Raw genomic sequence first — 18,753 nt, 5'->3', positions numbered from 1 at the left:
TGCATCTTCCATGAGTCTATTTTCTCTTCCTTTCTGTTTTGAACACTGTCCTTTGTTACTCTGACACAAATTCACAAAGAAAAAGCTTCTAATGTGGCATCTTCTAATTTGCATCTCTGAGTACTATAAATAATTTTGAGATGATTTGCAGTAGGTAGTCAGGAATAGGGGCTATCATCTTAGCTGCTTGGGAGGCTGAGAATAGAAGGATCACTGTTATAAGCCAGCCTGGGCAAAAAGTGATCAAAATTCCTAGTCACCTGACAGCCAAGTACAGCGGTGTACACTGGTCATCCAAAGGCAAATAGGAGGCTGAGACTGAGAAGACTGTAGTTCCAGGCCAGACTAGGCAAGAAAGTCCATGAAACTGTTTCAACAAAGAGGGGCTGGGCCTGATATGTGAACCGTCATTCTGGCTATGATGAGACAGGTGGAATGAAGTCCAGGTACACACACCTAGGCAAGCAGCAAGACGCTATCTCAAAGCGGGGAAGAGGGCTGGAGACTTGGCTCAGCAGTACCTTCCATGCAAACCCAAGGCTTTGAGTTCAAAATCAGTACCACCAAAGGAGGGGAAAGAGGAGGACAAAGAGGAGGAGGAGGAGGAGGAGGAGGAGGAGGAGGAGGAGGAGGAGGAGGAGGAGGAGAAAGAGAAGAGGAGGAGGAGGAAGCAGCAGATACAGAAGGTTATAGCACATCATTTTGTAAAAGGGACATGAACATTCTTGGACTTCAGTGTACACAAAAAAAAAGTTTCTGGGATCCACCCACCACAGACTCTGAGAACAACTGCAATTCTGAGGAATTCTCCACACACACAGGACAGTCCTGACAGGGGATGAGCAAATGGAAAAACCCACCAAAACATTAACAAGTGCCATAGTGGGACTTTGTTTTTAAATTCACTATCATATTTTCAGGTATTTCCTAAATATTGTATAATTGATAAGTGTCACTTTATAATCTGAAGTAAAAAACAATCTCAAGGCACTGAATGACACCTATTTTTAAAATGCACAATATTTTTCCATATTAGGGTCATTCTAAGGGACAAGGTGGGTGGCTCAAGTTAACAGGGCCTGTGAAGCCCTGAGTTCAATCCTCAATACCATCAAAAAATACAACGAAATATTTATTCTCAGTCCAAATTGTATATAAATAGTAAAAACTCGCATCAGCTACCGCGATATCATGACAACTCCAGAAAAAGAGCTATAGACAGGAAGCAGAGACACTCATGGCTCTCTAGTGCCCAATCCCTGAGGACAGAATGAACCCTGCTCCTGCAAGGGCCGGAGCCAGAACCCTGCTAAATCAAATTCCAAGACCAGATAAGCTAGGGCCTCACTGAACATGCATGCACCAACACCCAACACATTTAGGACAGGAGAAGAAGCCAAGACTAGACAGACTGCAACTCACCAAGGGTCAGCACTAGGTGAGGTTAACTGGGACTTAGAGGAAATGCAGAAAAACGCAAAAGTTAGATTTAACTTTTTTAGGGGACTTTTATTTTGAGATATCTTTAAACTATTGGTCTGATCAACTGTTAAGGATAAATTACTCAAGAAAATACCCTACAAAAGCCAGTGCTAGTGGCTCACACCTATAATCCTAGGTACCAGGAGGCTGAGATCTGAGGATCAAGGTTCAAAGCTAGCCTGGGCACTAAAGAACACATGAGACTCTTATCTCCAATTAACCCTCTGAAAACCAAAAGTGGCGCTGTGGCTCAGGGGGTAGGGCGGCAGCCTTGAGCTGAAGAGCTCAGAGACAGCGGCCAAAACCAGAGTTCAAGCCCCACAACCAAACAAAAACAAAAACAAAGAAACACCCTACAAATGTGTTGACTGAACTGTGTGTGCTCCTCCAGCACACGCAGTGGGGAGGACGGATGAGCAGAGAAAAAGGCCGGGAGCATAAAGCAATGAAGGGGAAAGGGAGCCCGATCATCATTTCATACAAGTCCCACAGAAAGACTCCTTAACGAAAACTCCCCCAATTCCCACAACTGAGTGCAAGCTCTTCTCTGCCACCCGCGACGCCACAGCTCTCTTCCCCACCTTCAGCTACCAGCCTGAGCTGTGTCATGGCCCTCAACTGTTCACCAGACATTATCCATCCTGATGGCGGGAGCTCTAGAGCCTGGCAGGCCTGTGCCCATGCCAGGCTGCCGCTGACTCCTCTGTGGTTCTCATCCTCATCCCCACCCCTCCAGGTGCACGCACACCTAGGTAGTCACAGTGTGCGCACACACACACACAAGCTCACAAGTGCAAACACACACTCTCACATATGTACAAGCTACCACCCATAAATACACACACTCAACCCGTCACATCCACCTGCCCATCCACACCCCACACTGCACCCAGAGATGTCTCTGAACTGCCCTGACTCTGGCAGCTTACACAGACCGCTCCAGGCTCACAGCACTTTTCCTCCTGCCCCACCCATCTCTCAGCAAATGGTTATTGATCACCTACCACCACTCCTTGAGCAGCTGGGGAGCCAGCAGTGAACAACAGAAAGTCTTGATCTGCAGAACGCTCACTTGTTATACAGAACAAGTATGTGAGTGCATGTTGAGAAGAAGGTATGGCACGACAGCAGGGCACTGAGGGCAGGCAGTCAGGAGCAGCAAGATACCCAGGGTGGTAAGTATTTACTAGGAGACTCCAGAAAAAGATATTTCAGTCCCCCCAAAACCCTGCTCTCCCCCTTGACTTCCCCATAGCTTGTGCTTCCTCCAACCCCACCTCCCAGCCTCTCCCTTCCTGCCCTAGCAAACTCTATTCTGTTTCCAAGATTGGTTTCTCCTCCAAAGGCCATTCTCCATTGCTGGGTCCTCCCACCACCCCACACTATGTAGCAATATAACTTCTCTAAAGGCAAATACTTTCAAAGCAAGAATTACTGGCTTGCCATGGCTCACGCCGGTAATTCTAGCTACTCAGGAGACTGAGATCATTACGGTTCAAAGCCAGCCCCAGCACTAAAAGTCCCACAAGACTATTATTTCCAATTAACTACTAGAAAATGGGAAGTGGGGCTTAGGCTCCAAGGGTCAGGTGGTAGCCTTGAGCTGAAGAGCTCAGGGGCAGCACCCAGGCCCACAAAATTTAAAAAAAAAAAAAAAAAAGAATTATTGGCTTGGTGACAGAACATGGAACGACCTAAGGTAACACCCCTAGCACCAAAGAGAAAAGGAAGCAGGAATTATTCACCCTTGTATCTCCAGTAATTAATATGGTTTCTAGCTGAAATCCTAACCTCAGCAGATCAGTCATTGAGAATTAACTGTGTTGTACCTGTGATCTCACCAGCCAAGCCCAGAGTTTTCATCCTCTGCCCCTCAGCAACACAAGAACACAAGCTAATGCAAGTGCCTTGTGCACCAGACACAACACAAATCCCCACCCCACAGCTCCACCATCTGCCTTTTCATTATGATGCCTTCTTTCCCTAACAAGATCTAAGTCTTGCCATCTTGTCTTATGTTCCCTCCTCTCTCCTCCCAGGCTTGAGCACGTGATCACTTGAGGAATACAGAGCCAGGTGCCCACTGGTGAGAAACAAGTGGAAAGCATGGAGAAGCAGAGCAAAATGTACCCTTGGCAATGGGTGATGCTGAGCTCTCTTGGCATTCACAGTCACCAATATAAAATGAACATGGCCAGATACACCTCTCTGGGCAGTATCTTCTGCTGAGAGGGCCTTGAATGCTCTGCAAAGGGCACATGGTTACCCAAAATTCATTATTACCTCAAGCTGAACATGAGAAGATATGGACAAGCTCAAGGTGGGCACACTCTGTTAAAGGTATTCTCTTTAGGGAAAAAACAAATCAGAAAGACACAAGGAAAGGGCCACAGACAGACGGTAATGGTAGCAAAGCAAAGTTCAGAAGCATGGTCTGCAGGCCTCAGGAAGCTGAAGCAGGCAGGTGATTTGTGCCCATGAATTTAAGACCAGCCAGCACAACACAATGAGACCCCTATCTTAACATGAAAAGAGAAGGTGAGGAAAGTGTAACAAACGTTCTCAAGGGCTGCAGAGAGGAGAGGGTGCAAAATAACAGCCAATGAATACAGTTTCACTGGGGAAGATGGACAGGTCTGAGGATGGAGGTGGTGATGACTGGCCAATGCTGTGGCTTGGAAGGGTAAAGGCTTAGTCCCCACCATGTAATACTGGGAGGTGGTCCTCTGGACACTGGGAGTGAGCCCCTAAGAGGACAGCCCCTGCTCTTCCTTCCACTTCCCAGCCCATGGGGGAAGACTTGCTCTTACCTCCACTGCCATCGTCATCTGCTGCCTTGCCACAGGCCTAAGAACAAGGGGACCAAATGACTTCTGAAACAGCCTCAACAAACTCTTCTTTACAAGTTGGTTACTTTGGGCACTCATTACAGTAAAAAGAAAGTAGACTAGCCACACACATGCTGGTCCTACCGGACCACGCACCTTTCAAGACAATTAGAATGGTACCAGCCATTGCTGGTAGAGTCCTGTCTGTGGTTTGGTCTTATTTGCTTTGCTCTTTACAGCACTAGGGACAGAAGCCAGAAAGAACTCTCCTAGGAAAGTGCTCCATCACATGAGTCACACCCACTAATTTGCTGTACTGTAGTGGAGGGAGTGAAGGGGGATCAGGCAGGCATTATGGTTCTTGCCAGAAATACTAGCTACTCAGGAGATTGAGATCTGGGGATCACAATTCAAAACCAGCCTGGGTAGGAAAGTCCATGAGACTCTTATTTCCAATTAACCACCAGAAAACGACAAGTGGTGCTGTGACTCAAAGTAACAGAGCTCTAGCCTTAGGCAAAAGAGCTCAGGGACAGTGCCCAGGCCCTGAGTTCAAGCCCCACTACTGACAAACAAAAATCAATGTCAGGAAATGCTAAGAGAGATTTGTTGGGATTCAAGTAGATTGCACAAAGTAACAGTTCTAAATTGCTTATTCTATGATAAAGTCTAAGAGAGGGACCAGAAGAAGAGATGCTAATAAAGAGGCACTACTGGCATAAATAGTCACATTTTGATGTTCACTGTGAGATAACAACAGCATTAAAGACGAATAGCCCTGGGTACGGTAGTTCTTGCCTGTAATCACAACTATACAGGAGGCAGAGACCAGGAAGAAAGCAGTTTGAGGCCAAGTAGGGAAAAGGTTCATGTCACCCCATCTCAACCAACAGCTGAACTGATGAATGGTACTAAAGATTGTCATCCCAGCTATGGGGAAGGTGTATAAATAGGAGGATTGTGGTCCAGGCATTCCTGGGCAAAAATGCAAGACCTATTAGGCTGGAGGTCAGCCCAAGTGATAAAGGGCTTACCTAGCAAGTACAAGGCCCTGTGTTCAAACCACAACACTACACATGTGTATACACACACACACACACACACACACACACACACAGATATGAAATTTCACTGTATTACTCTACAATTTTTCTGTCAGTTTGAAGTTACATCTAAAATTCAACACAGCATTAGCAGAGAACAAATCACACACCTGATGTTTGGGTAAAAGTGAAGCATGTTATCAATCTCTGTCTGCCCTAGAGCTGTTTCCTGCTCTGCCGCTTGAGGTATATATAAAGTCACACCTCCCAGGGCCTGACAAGGTCTCAGAATGTGATATGGCCATAACACACAGTGCCAAATAGTTATGCAGAAATACAGAGTGCCCTGCTAATGTTTGGAAGAACAGGCAGCTTTGGAAACCTGAAGGACAGCATACACACAGGAGCCACATGATGCTTCTTACGACTCAGCTTTAGACTTCTCCAAGGTGATAATGAGGAGGAAATGTTCCTATCCAATTCAGGATTCTTCCACAGCACGCTGGAGAAAATGGAACACAGCTTATTTTTTTTTTTTTTAACACGGCACTTATTTTAAAACAGGTTTTGTTTTTTTTTTTAATCCAGGTGGCTAGTGCCATGATTGCTGAGACTCCATGGGACACGCGTCAGCTAGCTCATGCACTTTGAGTACACTTAAGAAACAGTGACTGGGGGGGCTGGGAGTTTGGCCTAGTGGTAGAGTGCTTGCCTAGCATGCACAAAGACCCGGGTTCAATTCCTCGGTACCACATACATAGAAAAAAAGGGGGGAGGGGCGGGAGTTTGGCCTAGTGGTTAAAGTGCTTGCCTAGCATGCACGAAGACCCGGGTTCGATTCTTCGGTACCACATACATAGAAAAAAAAAAGCCAGAAGTGGTGCTGAGGCTCACGTGGTAGAGCTCTAGCCTTGAGAAAGTCCAAAGACAGTGCTCAGACCCTGAGCTCAAGCCCAGGACTGGCAAAAAAAAAAAAAAAAAAAGAAACAGTGACTGGATCCAGACAGTAGACAGGCAGCTGACAAGCTCTGTCATTCTTGTTTTTGTTTCTGTTTTATTCTGTCATGGGGCTTGAACTCAAAGCTAGCTCTCTACCACTTTGAACCACAGTACCACTTCCAGTTTACCAAGATAAAGTCCCAGAATGTTCCTGCTGGGCTGGCTTTGACCTGTGATCCTCAGATCTCAGGTTCCTGAGTAGTTAGGACTGCAGTCTTAAGACATCGGCGCCTGGCTAGCTCTGCCATTCTTGTCCCACGCAATCTGACCAGATCTGGGATTCCACTGCTTCCAAGCCTATGACTGTCTGTTCTGGGTCCTTGTCGACTCTTGCATAGCCTACCAAAAGCCCCCTCCAGTCAATGTCACTCCACCCCAAACCCTGCACATAAATCCATGTTTGAGATTCCACAGCTGTAATCCAGAATCCCCAAGTTGCTTAGCTTAGCACCGATCGATATGAATGATTTATTCTATAAATGTGACTCTGCACAGATGACTTATTTATATGAAACCAAGATGTTCCTGGTAGCACAACTTCCCCCATAAACACCAGACTAATTCCTGTGCCAGTGGACTATAATCAGGTCCGATGCACTGTCCATCCAGGCCTGTGGAACACAGCACACTTCAAGGGAGCACTCATTCATGCTCTGAATTAAAGTCCTCTGGCAGCCTCTTCCTCACCAGACTGGGGCTGATCTCCTCAACTCAGAAGAAGAGCATACTGGGCAACGGTGGCTCACGCCTATAATCCTAGCTGCTTAAGAGGCAGAGATCTGAGGATCACAATTCAAACCAGCCCAGGAAGGAAAGTCAGAAATGGAAGTATGGCTCAAGTGGTAGAGCACTTGAGTAAAAGAGCTGAGAGATGGCACCCAGGCTCTCAGGTGAAGCCCCAGGACCAACACACATTCACATACACATACACACATGCACTCATGCACACACAAGAAAAATAAAAATCACACTGAATGAGGGCACAGTGGAGAGTCTCTGTCAGGACACTCACCCAAGATACCTGTGGATGCCTTCCAACCTCACTACACAGCAAATGCACCCCAGCTACAGATCTGGAAATCCTGACAGAAACTGAGAAGAGTGGTCCCAATGAGTCGTCTCCTGAGTAACAGGCCTCGCAACCAAGGTTTAAGTCACTACCTGACATTTTCACCACCACCTGCTCTTTCCTGATTCAACTTTCATACCCTCACAATTCTTGAACTTCTCACATCAGGCCCCATTATACTCCATTGCCCTTCCATCTTGGTAGTACTGGGATTTAAACTCAGGGCCTAGTCTTGCTATGCAGGTACTCCTCAGCCATGTCCCCAGACGTTTTTCTTTTTTCTTTTTTTTTTTTTTTGGCTCAGTAGTAGGACTTGAACTCTGGGCCTAGGTGTTGTCTTTGAGCTCTTCAGCTCAAGGCTACTGCCCTACCTCTTGAGCCACAGCACCACTTCCAGTTTTCTGGTAGTTAACTGGAAATAAGAGTCTCATGTACTTTAGTGTCTGGACTGGCTTTGAACTGTTATCCTCAGATCTCAGCCTCCTGAGTAGCTAGGATTACAGGCATAAGCCACTGTGCCTGGCTCCAAAATCATTTTTCTAAAATAACAGGTTTCATGTGTCATCACTTTCTCTATTAGAAAGTAAAAACAAAAAAAGTAATATATTCATGAATTAAGTAATTACAAATTCATATAGTCAAATATTTCTTTGAAAAATAAGCATCTTCAAAAGTTGCTAGTGAGATATGCTGCTTTGTGTTCTTGCAAATCTCTTCACTACCTTGCTGAACCACAGTCTCTAAGAAGCACTTCTACACTCCATCTGTTGCCAATAAGTTGTTTTGGTTAGTCTGGCCTGGGAAAGATACATAGTTGAAAATGGAAAGAGTATCAAAATATATTTGATGTTATATGTAAGAGGTGGTTTCTGAAAGTTTTGCTGCAATGTATTTGAACAAAAAAATAGAACATCTATCAGTGTGCAAGTGTTACCAGTGAACATTAAAATCCACTAGCAGGAGTTTGGCCTAGTGGTAGAGTGCTTGCCTAGCATGCATGAAGACCCAGGTTTGATTCCTCAGTACCACATATATAGAAAAAAGCCAGAAGTGGTGCTGAGGCTCAAGTGGTAGAGCTCTAGCCTTGAGAAAGTCCAAGGACTATGCTCAGGCCCTGAGCTCAAGTCCAGGACTGGCAAAAAAAAAAAAAACGGGGGGGGGGGCGGGGGGAGAGGTTGGGGGGGGGGAGAAGAGGGTAGGGGGAAACTAGCCAGGCACAGTGGCTCATACCTGTAATCCTAGCTACTCAGGAGACTGAGATGTGAGGACCAAGGTTCAAAGCCAGCCCGGGCACAAAACGACCTGAGACTCTTATCTCCAATTAACCTCTAGAAAATGGGATTGGCTCAAGGGTAGGGCAGTAGCCTTGAGCTGAAGAGCTCAGGGACAGCACCCAGGCCAAGTTCAAGCTCTATGATCCACAATAATAATAATAATATTAACAACAACAACAATAAATCCACTAAACGTTGAGTAGATCTTTTTTGCCCAGTACAAAATATTTTGTACTGTCTACCTCATAAGTGTTATCCAAACTCTAATTTTCATATGAAAGCTCCAATTTCTCATTGGCAGTAAATATTATCAGTTGTTATCTTTCAAGTGACAGCTCACTTAATGGCTGCTGCCTGCTGCCATAGTCAAGTTGTTCATGGCTGTAATCCTAGCTACTCAGGAAGCTATGATCTGAGGACTAAAGTTCAAAGACAACCTGGCAGACAAAGCAGTGAGACTATTATCTCCAATTAACCAACAAAAAGCTGGAAGTAAAGGTGTATCTTAAATATGGGCTATGAACAAATAATGACAAACCAAAGCATGATGCCCTGAGTTCAAGTCCTGTATCATTACCAAAAACATGTACACAAGGTAGATTGTGCACGCGCGTGCGCACGCGCACGCGTGTGTCTGTGTATGTGTGTGTGTACTACTCAAACCCTGATAGAAGGAGCAGCTGGTCTAACCAGCAGTCCAAAGCTCTGCCTCCTGATGGCCTCATGGCTCACACGCAATGAAAGGGTCACTAGACAAACTAACTACTGGAAAGGCTTGGGCTCTAGATGAGACTTATTAAAGTAACGATAGGACAGTCTCAAGAGAAACTGGACTTAAATGATCATGCAGGGCAAAGATAGACAGTTCCACACCACAGTCAGAACACAAGCCAAGTCCAGTTCACCAGCAGCACTCCACCCCAGCACAGTTCTGCCATGGAATGAGTGCCAATCACATAAGATGGCTCTGACCTCGCAACCTGGGACCTGGGAGCACCAGGAACACAGGATGAGCACATGAGGACCTGAGGAAGAAAGGGAGCACAGGGAGCACACGAGGACCTGAGGAAGAAAAGGAGCACACAGGGCACACGATGAGCACATGAGGACCTGAGGAAGAAAGGGAGCACGGGGAGCACACGAGGACCCGAGGAAGAAAAGGAGCACACAGGGCACACGATGAGCACTTGAGGACCTGAGGAAGAAAGGGAGCACGGGGAGCACACGAGGACCCAAGGAAGAAAAGGAGCACACAGGGCACACGATGAGCACTTGAGGACCTGAGGAAGAAAGGGAGCACGGGGAGCACACGAGGACCCAAGGAAGAAAAGGAGCACACAGGGCACACGATGAGCACTTGAGGACCTGAGGAAGAAAGGGAGCGTGGGGAGCACATGAGGTAGAGCAGCACCCTGGCACTGCTCTCAGTCTGCTTACTGCTGGTCAGCTTCGCCCACTTCTGTATCACACCACCACCCATATTCTCCTCATGCACATTTGCTCTAGATCTGGAGACATTACAGTACCATTTCATTTGGGGTTTGGTTTGGTTTTATTTTTGTGCTAGGCATGGGGCTTGAATGCAGGGTCTGAGTTTTTGTGCTCAAGGCTGATGCTCTACCACTTGAGCCACAGCTCCACATCTGGCTTTTCAGGACCTGGAGGAAAGAATTTCATGGACTTTCCTGCCCAGCCTGGCTCTGAACTGTAATCCTCAGATTTCAGCCTCCTGACATCAGCCAGGAGTGCCTAGCTGTTTACTTTTGTCATCTGATGTAAAACTAACCTTTGTTTAAACACTCAAATACTGCTTCCTTTTATTGCCAGCCATGTCATTCATGTAACTTTAGGCAGCTGTTTAATTAAAACTTTAGTTTTTTCATCAATAATGTGGGGCAAAGACCCCTAAAAACTTTCTGTGCTGGTGAACCTTAAGACAGTTTCTTGCCCGCTACTGTGAGGTAAGGCAAGAGTGTAGATGAGAGGAGACAAATCAGCTAGATCAGAAAGGGTGGCATTGGAGATAAAGCTGTCCAGTTGTACTAAAGAAACCAGATGGGGTAATGAAGACAGAGAAGGATTAAAGACAAACTGGATCTGCAGCTTCAACAACTTAGTGGATAATGAGGTGGCGCAGAAGAGATCAGACAAAGCAGGAGCCAGGATAAAGTGGGACTACAGGGAGAGCAGAACTAAGGGCAGAGCCAGGGGCCTAGATGAGATCAGCTCCTAAGAACAGACCAAGTCCTTGGACACTCCCTCCCAGGTCCAGACAGTAAAAGAGGGAGGTTGAGGATTTAGTTCTGTGGAAGAACACTTGCCTAGCAAGTGCAAGGCCTGAATGTCAGTTCTCAGTACTACCGCCACCCCCCCCAAAAAAGAGTCTGAAGAAGAGCCAATCGATGACCCAAGAAGAAAGTCTGGATTTTTGTGAAGTCAAGGACAACTGAGGAAAGAGGTTCATAAAGGTCAGAGTAGGCTGGGCACCTGTGGCTCACACCTGTAATCCTAGCTATTCAGGCTGAGTTTGAGGATCAGAGTTCAAAGCCAGCCTGGGCACAAAAGTCTGTGAGACAGACGTTTGTCTCCAATTAACCACAAGAAAACCAGAAGTAGCACTGTGACGTGAAGTGGTAGAGTGCTAGCCTTGAGCTGAAGAGCTCAGGGACAGCGCCTAGGCCCAGAGTTCAAGCCCTATGACTAGGTTTAAAAAAAAAAAAAAAAAAAAAAAGGCCAGAATGGTCAACTGTGCCAAAGAAATCAAACAGGTTATGGAGTGAGATGGGACTCTCAGAGTAACAAATGATGGCTGAGCAAGAGCCTCTCTCTCATGGAGAGGACCAGAGAGCCTCACTGGGGTAGCTGAGGAGGATAAAAGGGAAAGTAAGGGGACCGGGAGTTTGGCCTAAGGGCAGAGTGCTTGCCTAGCATGCGCGAAGACCTGGTGTTCAATTCCTCAGTACCAAATACTTAGAAAAAAGCCAGAAGTGGCACTGCGGCTCAAGTGGTAAAGCTCTAGCCTTGAGAAAACCCAAGGACAGTGCTCAGGCCTTGAACCCAAGCCCAGGACTGGGGGAAAAAAAACCCACAAAGAAAGTAAGGCAAGCAATAAAGGATCTGAGCTCTAAAAATATCCTAAACAGTCTACTTTTTAATTTAATGTATCTACTCTGCTTCTTCCATGACTTATTCAAAGTATGGCTACAAAGCAATGCAACAGAGCCCAGACATTGGTTCCAGAGCTAGACCTCCTCCTTTTAGTCATGTCTCCTGCATATATAAACTCAGCACATCTGCCAAGGGTCCTGCATACACACCTACGTATGTGACATCTCTGTCAATGGCAGACAACATGTCTCTCCATAGTCCTACCCATAAATACACACACATATGCTCAGTGGCTACATTCAATGCAATCATTCCTAGGCTTCCATCAATTCCAGGCAAAAGCTCCATGTAAGATGGGTTCCTTCCATCTTGTCCACTTCCCCAAAGTAAGCTCTATAATAACTATAAACTATCACAGTAGCACACAAGTGGGGGAGATATAGACATATCTGGCTAGCCATTAGCTATGAATCTGAATTGTAATTCATGTGCCTACATAGTTACTTGAAAATGGCAAGCCAAAAACTCTATTGATATATATGTACCCATATATGTATATCATTCAGTATATATATTAGAATTAACCAAGCAACAAATTCACTTGGCAACAAAAATATTAAACTTCTAGCCAATTCTAATTAACATCTAATAAAAGTGGCATCTGAAAACCAAGACTGACTTCAAACAAAGGCCATTGGAATTCCAAGGCAAACAACAAAAAACACAAGCCTCTTAGAATTGCTGCCAGTCAACCCTGGTGAAGATCTCAATCTCAACAATCTGAACCAAGGCCACTAGATAAGACAAGAAGACAACCATTAATATACACACAAAATTAAAATGTACGCAATTCACAGCACGCTCAGAAAGGAGTAGGAACTGAGACTGCATGCGGGCAATGAGCAGCCCCGATGGATAGTCACAACTCTTCTTACTAGGCCAACAGGGACTGCTTTGCACAGATGAATCTGCACTGGGCACCCCCAGCCTGGAGGAACTGGTTAGCCTGACATTTGGAGGTTGGAGACCACAAGGCTTGGACTGGCTGCCTGACACTCTTATGACAGAGCAAAAGTTATACCTGGGTAACTTGGGCCAAAAATTGCCCCACTAGTGGGTTTGTTTTGCCTGCAGCATTGGCCACTTTGTCTTTAAAAATATCTGAATTAGTTCCAAGATTTCAAAACTACAAAGTATCACACTTAAAAAGAACTCTGGGGGCTGAGAGTGTGGCCTAGTGGTAGTGCTTACCTAGCATGCGCAAAACCTTGGGTTCAATTCCTCTGTCCCACATACACAGAAAAGGCTGAAAGTGGTGCTGTGGCTCAAATGATAGAGAAAGCTGAAGGACAGTGCTCAGATTCTGAGTTCAAGCCCCAGGACTGGCAAAAAAAAAACAGAACTATGGCTGCTCAAAGAAAAAAGAAGGAAATGGGAGTGGGTAGGGGGAGTGTAAGTAGGCGAAAAACATGGAAAGGGGTATCAAGTAATGTACCCATTACCTGAAGAATATAACTATAACCCCTTTATACATCACCCCCAAAAATAAAATAAAATGAGGAAGAACTGACCAATACCCAGTTGCATCCTACAGCTGGGTGTATACAACCAGGGGCCCCATTTCCATTTTCCAGAAAATTTACTCAACATTGAGTAACCAGTGCCATTAATCATGCTAAGTCTGGCCTGTTTCATTCATTCATGCACCTTCCAACTCTCAGTATCATTTAAACTTGTGACCTTTGTCCTAGTACTGAAAAGGCCCCTCGTGGTCTGCCAGAGGAAATGTCTACAGCACTCTTTTAAGACACCAGTCTTACCAATTTTATTAAACTGTTTATGGAAGAAACATTTCTTGGATCTTTTAAAAGTAACCCTGATTATTGCTAGTGACTGGCTAGAATTACCTTAAGGGTTTAATGTCATATATGAAAAGTCTTTTATAAGTAAATCAAATATTATAATAACAACTTTTTGGGTTTTTTTTAATCTATCATGAGACTTCAACTGGGGACCTGGGGCTATCCCTGAGCTCTTCTGCTAAAGCTTAGTACTCTATTACTTTGAGCCTCAGCACCACTTCCAAATTTCTGGTAGTTAATTGGACATAAGAATCTCAAAAATGGGGCCGGGAGTTTGGCCTAGTGGTTGAGTGCTTGCCTAGCATGCATGAAGACCCGGGTTCGATTCCTCGCTACCACATACATAGAAAAAAGCCAGAAGTGGTGCTGAGGCTCAAGTGGTAGAGCTCTAGACTTGAGAAAGTCCAAGGACAGTGCTCAGGCCCTGAGCTCAAGCCCAGGACTGGCAAAAAAAAAAAAAAAAATTTAAGCCGGTGGCTTAAATTTGAGCAGGTGGCTCACGCCTGTAATCCTACCTACTCAGGAGGCTGAGATCTGAGAATCAAGGTTCAAAGCCAGCCCAAGGAACAAAAGGACCTGAGACTCTTATCTCCAATTAACCTCTAGAAAACGGGAAGTGGGGCCCAGCTCTAGGTTAAGGGGGTAGCCTTGAGCTGAAGAGCTTAGGGACAGTGCCCAGGCCCAGCATTCCAGCTCCATGACCCACAAAGAAAAAAAAAAAAAAAAAAAACAACTCACAAACTTAGCCGAGAATGGTAGCTCACACCTGTAATCCTAGTTACTCAGAAGGCTGAGATCAGCAGATCACGGTTCAAAGCCAGCAGGAGCACTAAAGGCCATTTCCAATTAAGGCTTATCTCCAATTAACCACTAGAAAACCAGAAGTGGCAATGTGGCTCCAGGGGTAGGGCGGTAGCCTTGAGCTGAAGAGCTCAAGGACAACGCCCAGGCCCAGAGTTAAACCCCACAACCAACAACAACAACAAAAAGAATCGCTCACTGCGCAGTGGCTCACGCCCCAACTCACACTCACACACACACACACACACACACACACACACACACACACCAAGAATCTCACAAACTTCACACACACACACACACACACACACCAAGAATCTCACAAACTTCACACACACACACACACACACACACACCAAGAATCTCACAAACTTCCCTGCCCAGGCTGGCTTTCAACCTCAATCCTCAGATTTCAGCCTCCTAACTTAGCACACGGCCAAAATAATCATAAAAGGACAAATTAGCTGGGCACTGGTGGCTCATGCCTGTAATCCTATCTACTCAGGAGGTTGAGATCTGAGGATCAAAATTCAAGGCAGAAAAGTCCCCATGAGACTCCCCATTAACCACTCAAAAATAACAAGTGGTGCTGTGGCTCAGGGTCATAGAGCACTAGACTTGTGCAAAAAGAGCTCTGGGACAGCACTCAGGCCCTGAATTCAAGCTTCAGGACTTGGGGGCGGGGGGTAGGGAGGGAGGGAGGAATTAAAGTAGCAGCACTTTTTTATTTGAAGACCCAGGAACAGATGATGATTCATGAAGGACAAATTCCACACAATGAGCTGTCTTTCCGACTAGCTACTAGAGCTCACTGTCCATTCTTGAACACTGAGAACCCCTTAAAATCTGGATCCAAGTTCCAAACCAACATACCCCAAGTTCCCCAGTTTCCATTGAAGAAAGTGTGTCTCTGAGGTATAGCAATAAGAAACCACATAAAAGACTTTAGGACTAACTGTTTTAAGGACTTAGGATGAAACGCACTGCAACTTTAAAGTAACTTTGCATTAACATGGTACTAGTTGAACATTTTCCAGTAATCTTGTTTCCCAGTACACTATATGCAACTGAGGCACTTTGCCAACATGGATATTAAAAAAATAATAATAAAGGACTAACCACAGAAGTACACTAGGCAGGTAAGTATTATTCCCCACACTGTCTTCCTCAGGTGGCAATAGCACTAAGCACATCATCATGTATTTGCAGTGCCATGTTTTCAAATTTTCTTACCCTTTACTGCCTGAATTAAAATTTCGTTTGAATTAACACTACCTGGTCAGTAATAACTAAACAAAAGAACCCTTTTAGTTTTCAAACCCAAACAGTTCTCAGAAGTGGTTTGGGCCTGGGAGTTGACTTGCAACGTGTGGACAGGAAATACTACCAGCACTTTCCCAAAGACTCTTCTAACTCTGAACTTTCTTAGTTGAAACTTCCACCAAGTCCAAAGGGTGCTGTGAAAATCCACTTACCCGATCCTTCATCCTCCAGCTCTGAGCTAAGGACTTGGAGCCTTCAATTTTCTCACAGTGCCTCTTTTTCATAAAAGCCAAAGGCAGATTCCAGTCGGTAAGGTCGGCCTCATCTTCCTCCCCAAGTCCCAGCAGGGGCGACTGCAGCATTTCGGACTCCATCACGGGGGGAGGGAGAGGGGGAGTCCTTGGCAGCAGACGCTCCAGAACCTCCAGCCTTAAAAACTAGTGTGCACCAGGTGAAACAAGATACAGGGGGGAAAAAGGGGGGGAGGGTTGTAAAAGAAACAGATGAATAACGGGGTTGGAAAGAAGGTCCTTATTCGGTCTAAAACGGAAAAGAAAAAAAGCTGAGCCCCGTAACTCCGCGCGGGAAGTCGGAGGCGAGGTCGGGAGAGCCGGCGGGGCGGTGGGACGGCCGGGGAGCTCCGCACAGGCTCACGCGCCGCCAGATCCAGTCGCCGGCCGCTCCGGAGGCGACCTGAGGCCTGTCCGCGCCGAGCAGGGCCGAGGAGCGGCCCGAGGAGCCGCAGGCCGCCCCGCTCCGGAGCCCAGGCCCTGCAGGCCGCCCCGCTCCGGAGCCGGCTCGCCGACTGCGCCGACCCGGCCGCCGGCTCGGGGCTCGGGCTCACGGCGTCCGGCGTCTCGGCCCGCAGCTCTCAGCCCTGCGGGTCCCACGCTCGCCCGAGCGGCAGCCGCCGGCGCCAGGACCGGCCCATCGCGCCCGCCGCGGCCGGCGCCTCAGCCCGGGGCCCGTGCGGCCTGGCTGGGGTTGGCCTTCAGCCCCGTGGCTCTTCCTGCCTGAGGGTGACCTCGGAGAAACAGGCGACACGGACCCGCGGGGAAAACCGGCACCGTGGGCTGCTTCGGGCGCGGGGGGGGGGTTGCCCTCTGCTTTGGAGCGACAGTGAAACTCCTCTCATCAGCACATCAAGGAGGACGCCATATTGCCGAGACCCAGCATGCACCGCGCCTACGGAGCGGTCGACCAGCCAAACTTCCTCGAGCGTTCTGGCCGCGCCTGCAAGGCTGTCGCAAAGCCGATGACCCGCCCCCGTTACCCGGTAACCGAGGTCCTGCTCCGCATTGGTTTCCATTGGCTTTGGAGCTGCGGGTGATGGAAGTCGATCCTACCGTTTAAACTGTGTCCATTCATCATTTTAAGAAATCTTTTTGTTTTTACGAATATAACTATATGCTTCTCAATTAGAGAAAAAGAACACTTTGTTTCTTCTACGACTTGAAAAGGGAAGAAAAGCTCTCGAAGGAACCACTGACGATATACAAAAACCTGGGAGGGTAGGAGCTTGACACATTGTATCCTTCACAGTGTCAATCAGATTTTATTTTAATTTTCCAGTAGAAACCCAAGTAAAAAATAATTTCACCAAATATGATTTTTTTTGTCCCATGCACGTTATTTCCTGAGTCACTTATTCTTGTTTTGATAAAGACACATGTGCAAAGAATTAAAGCTGTAGAACCCCAGGCATGTAGGTAAGCCCCCTGCGGGACTTTCTTCCTCAGTTCAGTAGGTTTTTGTTCACTGACTGTACAGGCAGACCTGTGTTGGTGCACCTGGGAACTATCCACTGTAGACTCCATCCAGCACCATCCTTGGATGAACAGAATGTCTGGAGACACAGTAGCTGTTAGATAGAATTCAGGCCTCCAACTAGTAAAGTGAGTGCCTGGCCTATGTTCTATCCCTGTGCCCTGTCAACCCTCTAACTAGCTCCTTCTTAGAGTCCTAAATTGTCAAATTCACATAATACTACCCACTTAGAGGATGGAATTAACTCTGACAGAGTATCACTGGACACATAATACCAGGTACACCAGTGAGCACTGCTGGAATCTATGGCCAGAGCTCAATTTAGCAACCACATGCCTTAGTGATCTAAAACTCCAGGTTGGTCTCTAGCAGATGGCATTTCCTAGGGTTGAAAAAATGTGGCAGTCCGTGTCAAAATCCTGGAGGTGTCTGTGTTCCTTCGGCCTCAGAGCAAGTGCTGAGATCCCAGAGCCTTCCCATCTAGCACACTAGCATTCATTCATCCAGCATAGTGGCATTCATTCACCCAGCACTATAGCATTCATTCACCCAGCACTGCAACATCTGTTTGGTTATTACACCACTGAAACCCAGGGCAATGCACCAAAACACAAGAGATTTTGTTGCCTTCCCCTGCTTTCTGCTTTCTGTTGGCAGAGAGAATGTCCGCACCTTCACCAGCACAGGTTTCAGGGATGCAGATTCTCACAGAGGCTACTTTGTCACCCTGTAGTGGCCTGTAGTTTTGCCGCAGCTTTGCCGCAGCTGCGCTCGTAAGGGCCCTCCCCTATCTGGGAGCTGCAAGGCACTGCTCTCCAGCTGCTTTTGCAAAGAAGTAGCAGCAACAGAGAAGCAATGATATTAAACCTTTCTGTTCCACTGGCTCTGTGCCATGAAAAAAAAAAAAAAAAAAACATTTCCTGTGTTTCCTCACCTACCAAGGGAGTGACCTTGGGAAATCCACCTACCGCTTCTAATTCTCCAGATGATGGTAGTGAGTCCACTGGCATCCAAACCCTGGTCAGAGCCACTTGGAAAGTTGTTAAGAAATCAAGATGCCTAGACTGTACCCCAAACACCCGGAATCAGGGGGAGAAAAAGATGGAGTTTGACCTACTGGTAGAGTGCTTGCCTGGCATGCACAGAGACCCAGGTTTCATTCCTCGGTAACACATACATAGAAAAAGCCAGAAGGGTTGCTGTGGCTCAAGTGGTAGAGCTCTTGAGAAAACAGTGCTCAATCCCTGAGTCCAAGCC

General features: G+C 46.6%; 1 protein-coding gene across 1 annotated transcript in view; it reads right to left on the bottom strand.

The window, feature by feature from the left end:
- The window catches only part of Rptor (regulatory associated protein of MTOR complex 1), a 267,055-nt gene extending 250,159 nt beyond the window's left edge, over positions 1-16,896 (bottom strand). Inside the window, exon 1 of the mRNA XM_090351345.1 lies at positions 15,942-16,896. Coding sequence (XP_090207471.1) covers positions 15,942-16,103 — 162 coding nt within the window. The 5' untranslated portion in view covers positions 16,104-16,896. The remainder of the gene's footprint in view (positions 1-15,941) is intronic.
- Between the last annotated feature and the right edge of the window lie 1,857 nt (positions 16,897-18,753).

This window comes from Megascapheus bottae, chromosome 17 (assembly GCF_031878675.1).
Source record: "Megascapheus bottae isolate mThoBot1 chromosome 17, mThoBot2.hap1, whole genome shotgun sequence".
Classification (NCBI taxonomy): Eukaryota; Metazoa; Chordata; class Mammalia; order Rodentia; family Geomyidae; genus Megascapheus; species Megascapheus bottae.
This window is presented reverse-complemented; position numbering and strand designations above follow the sequence as displayed.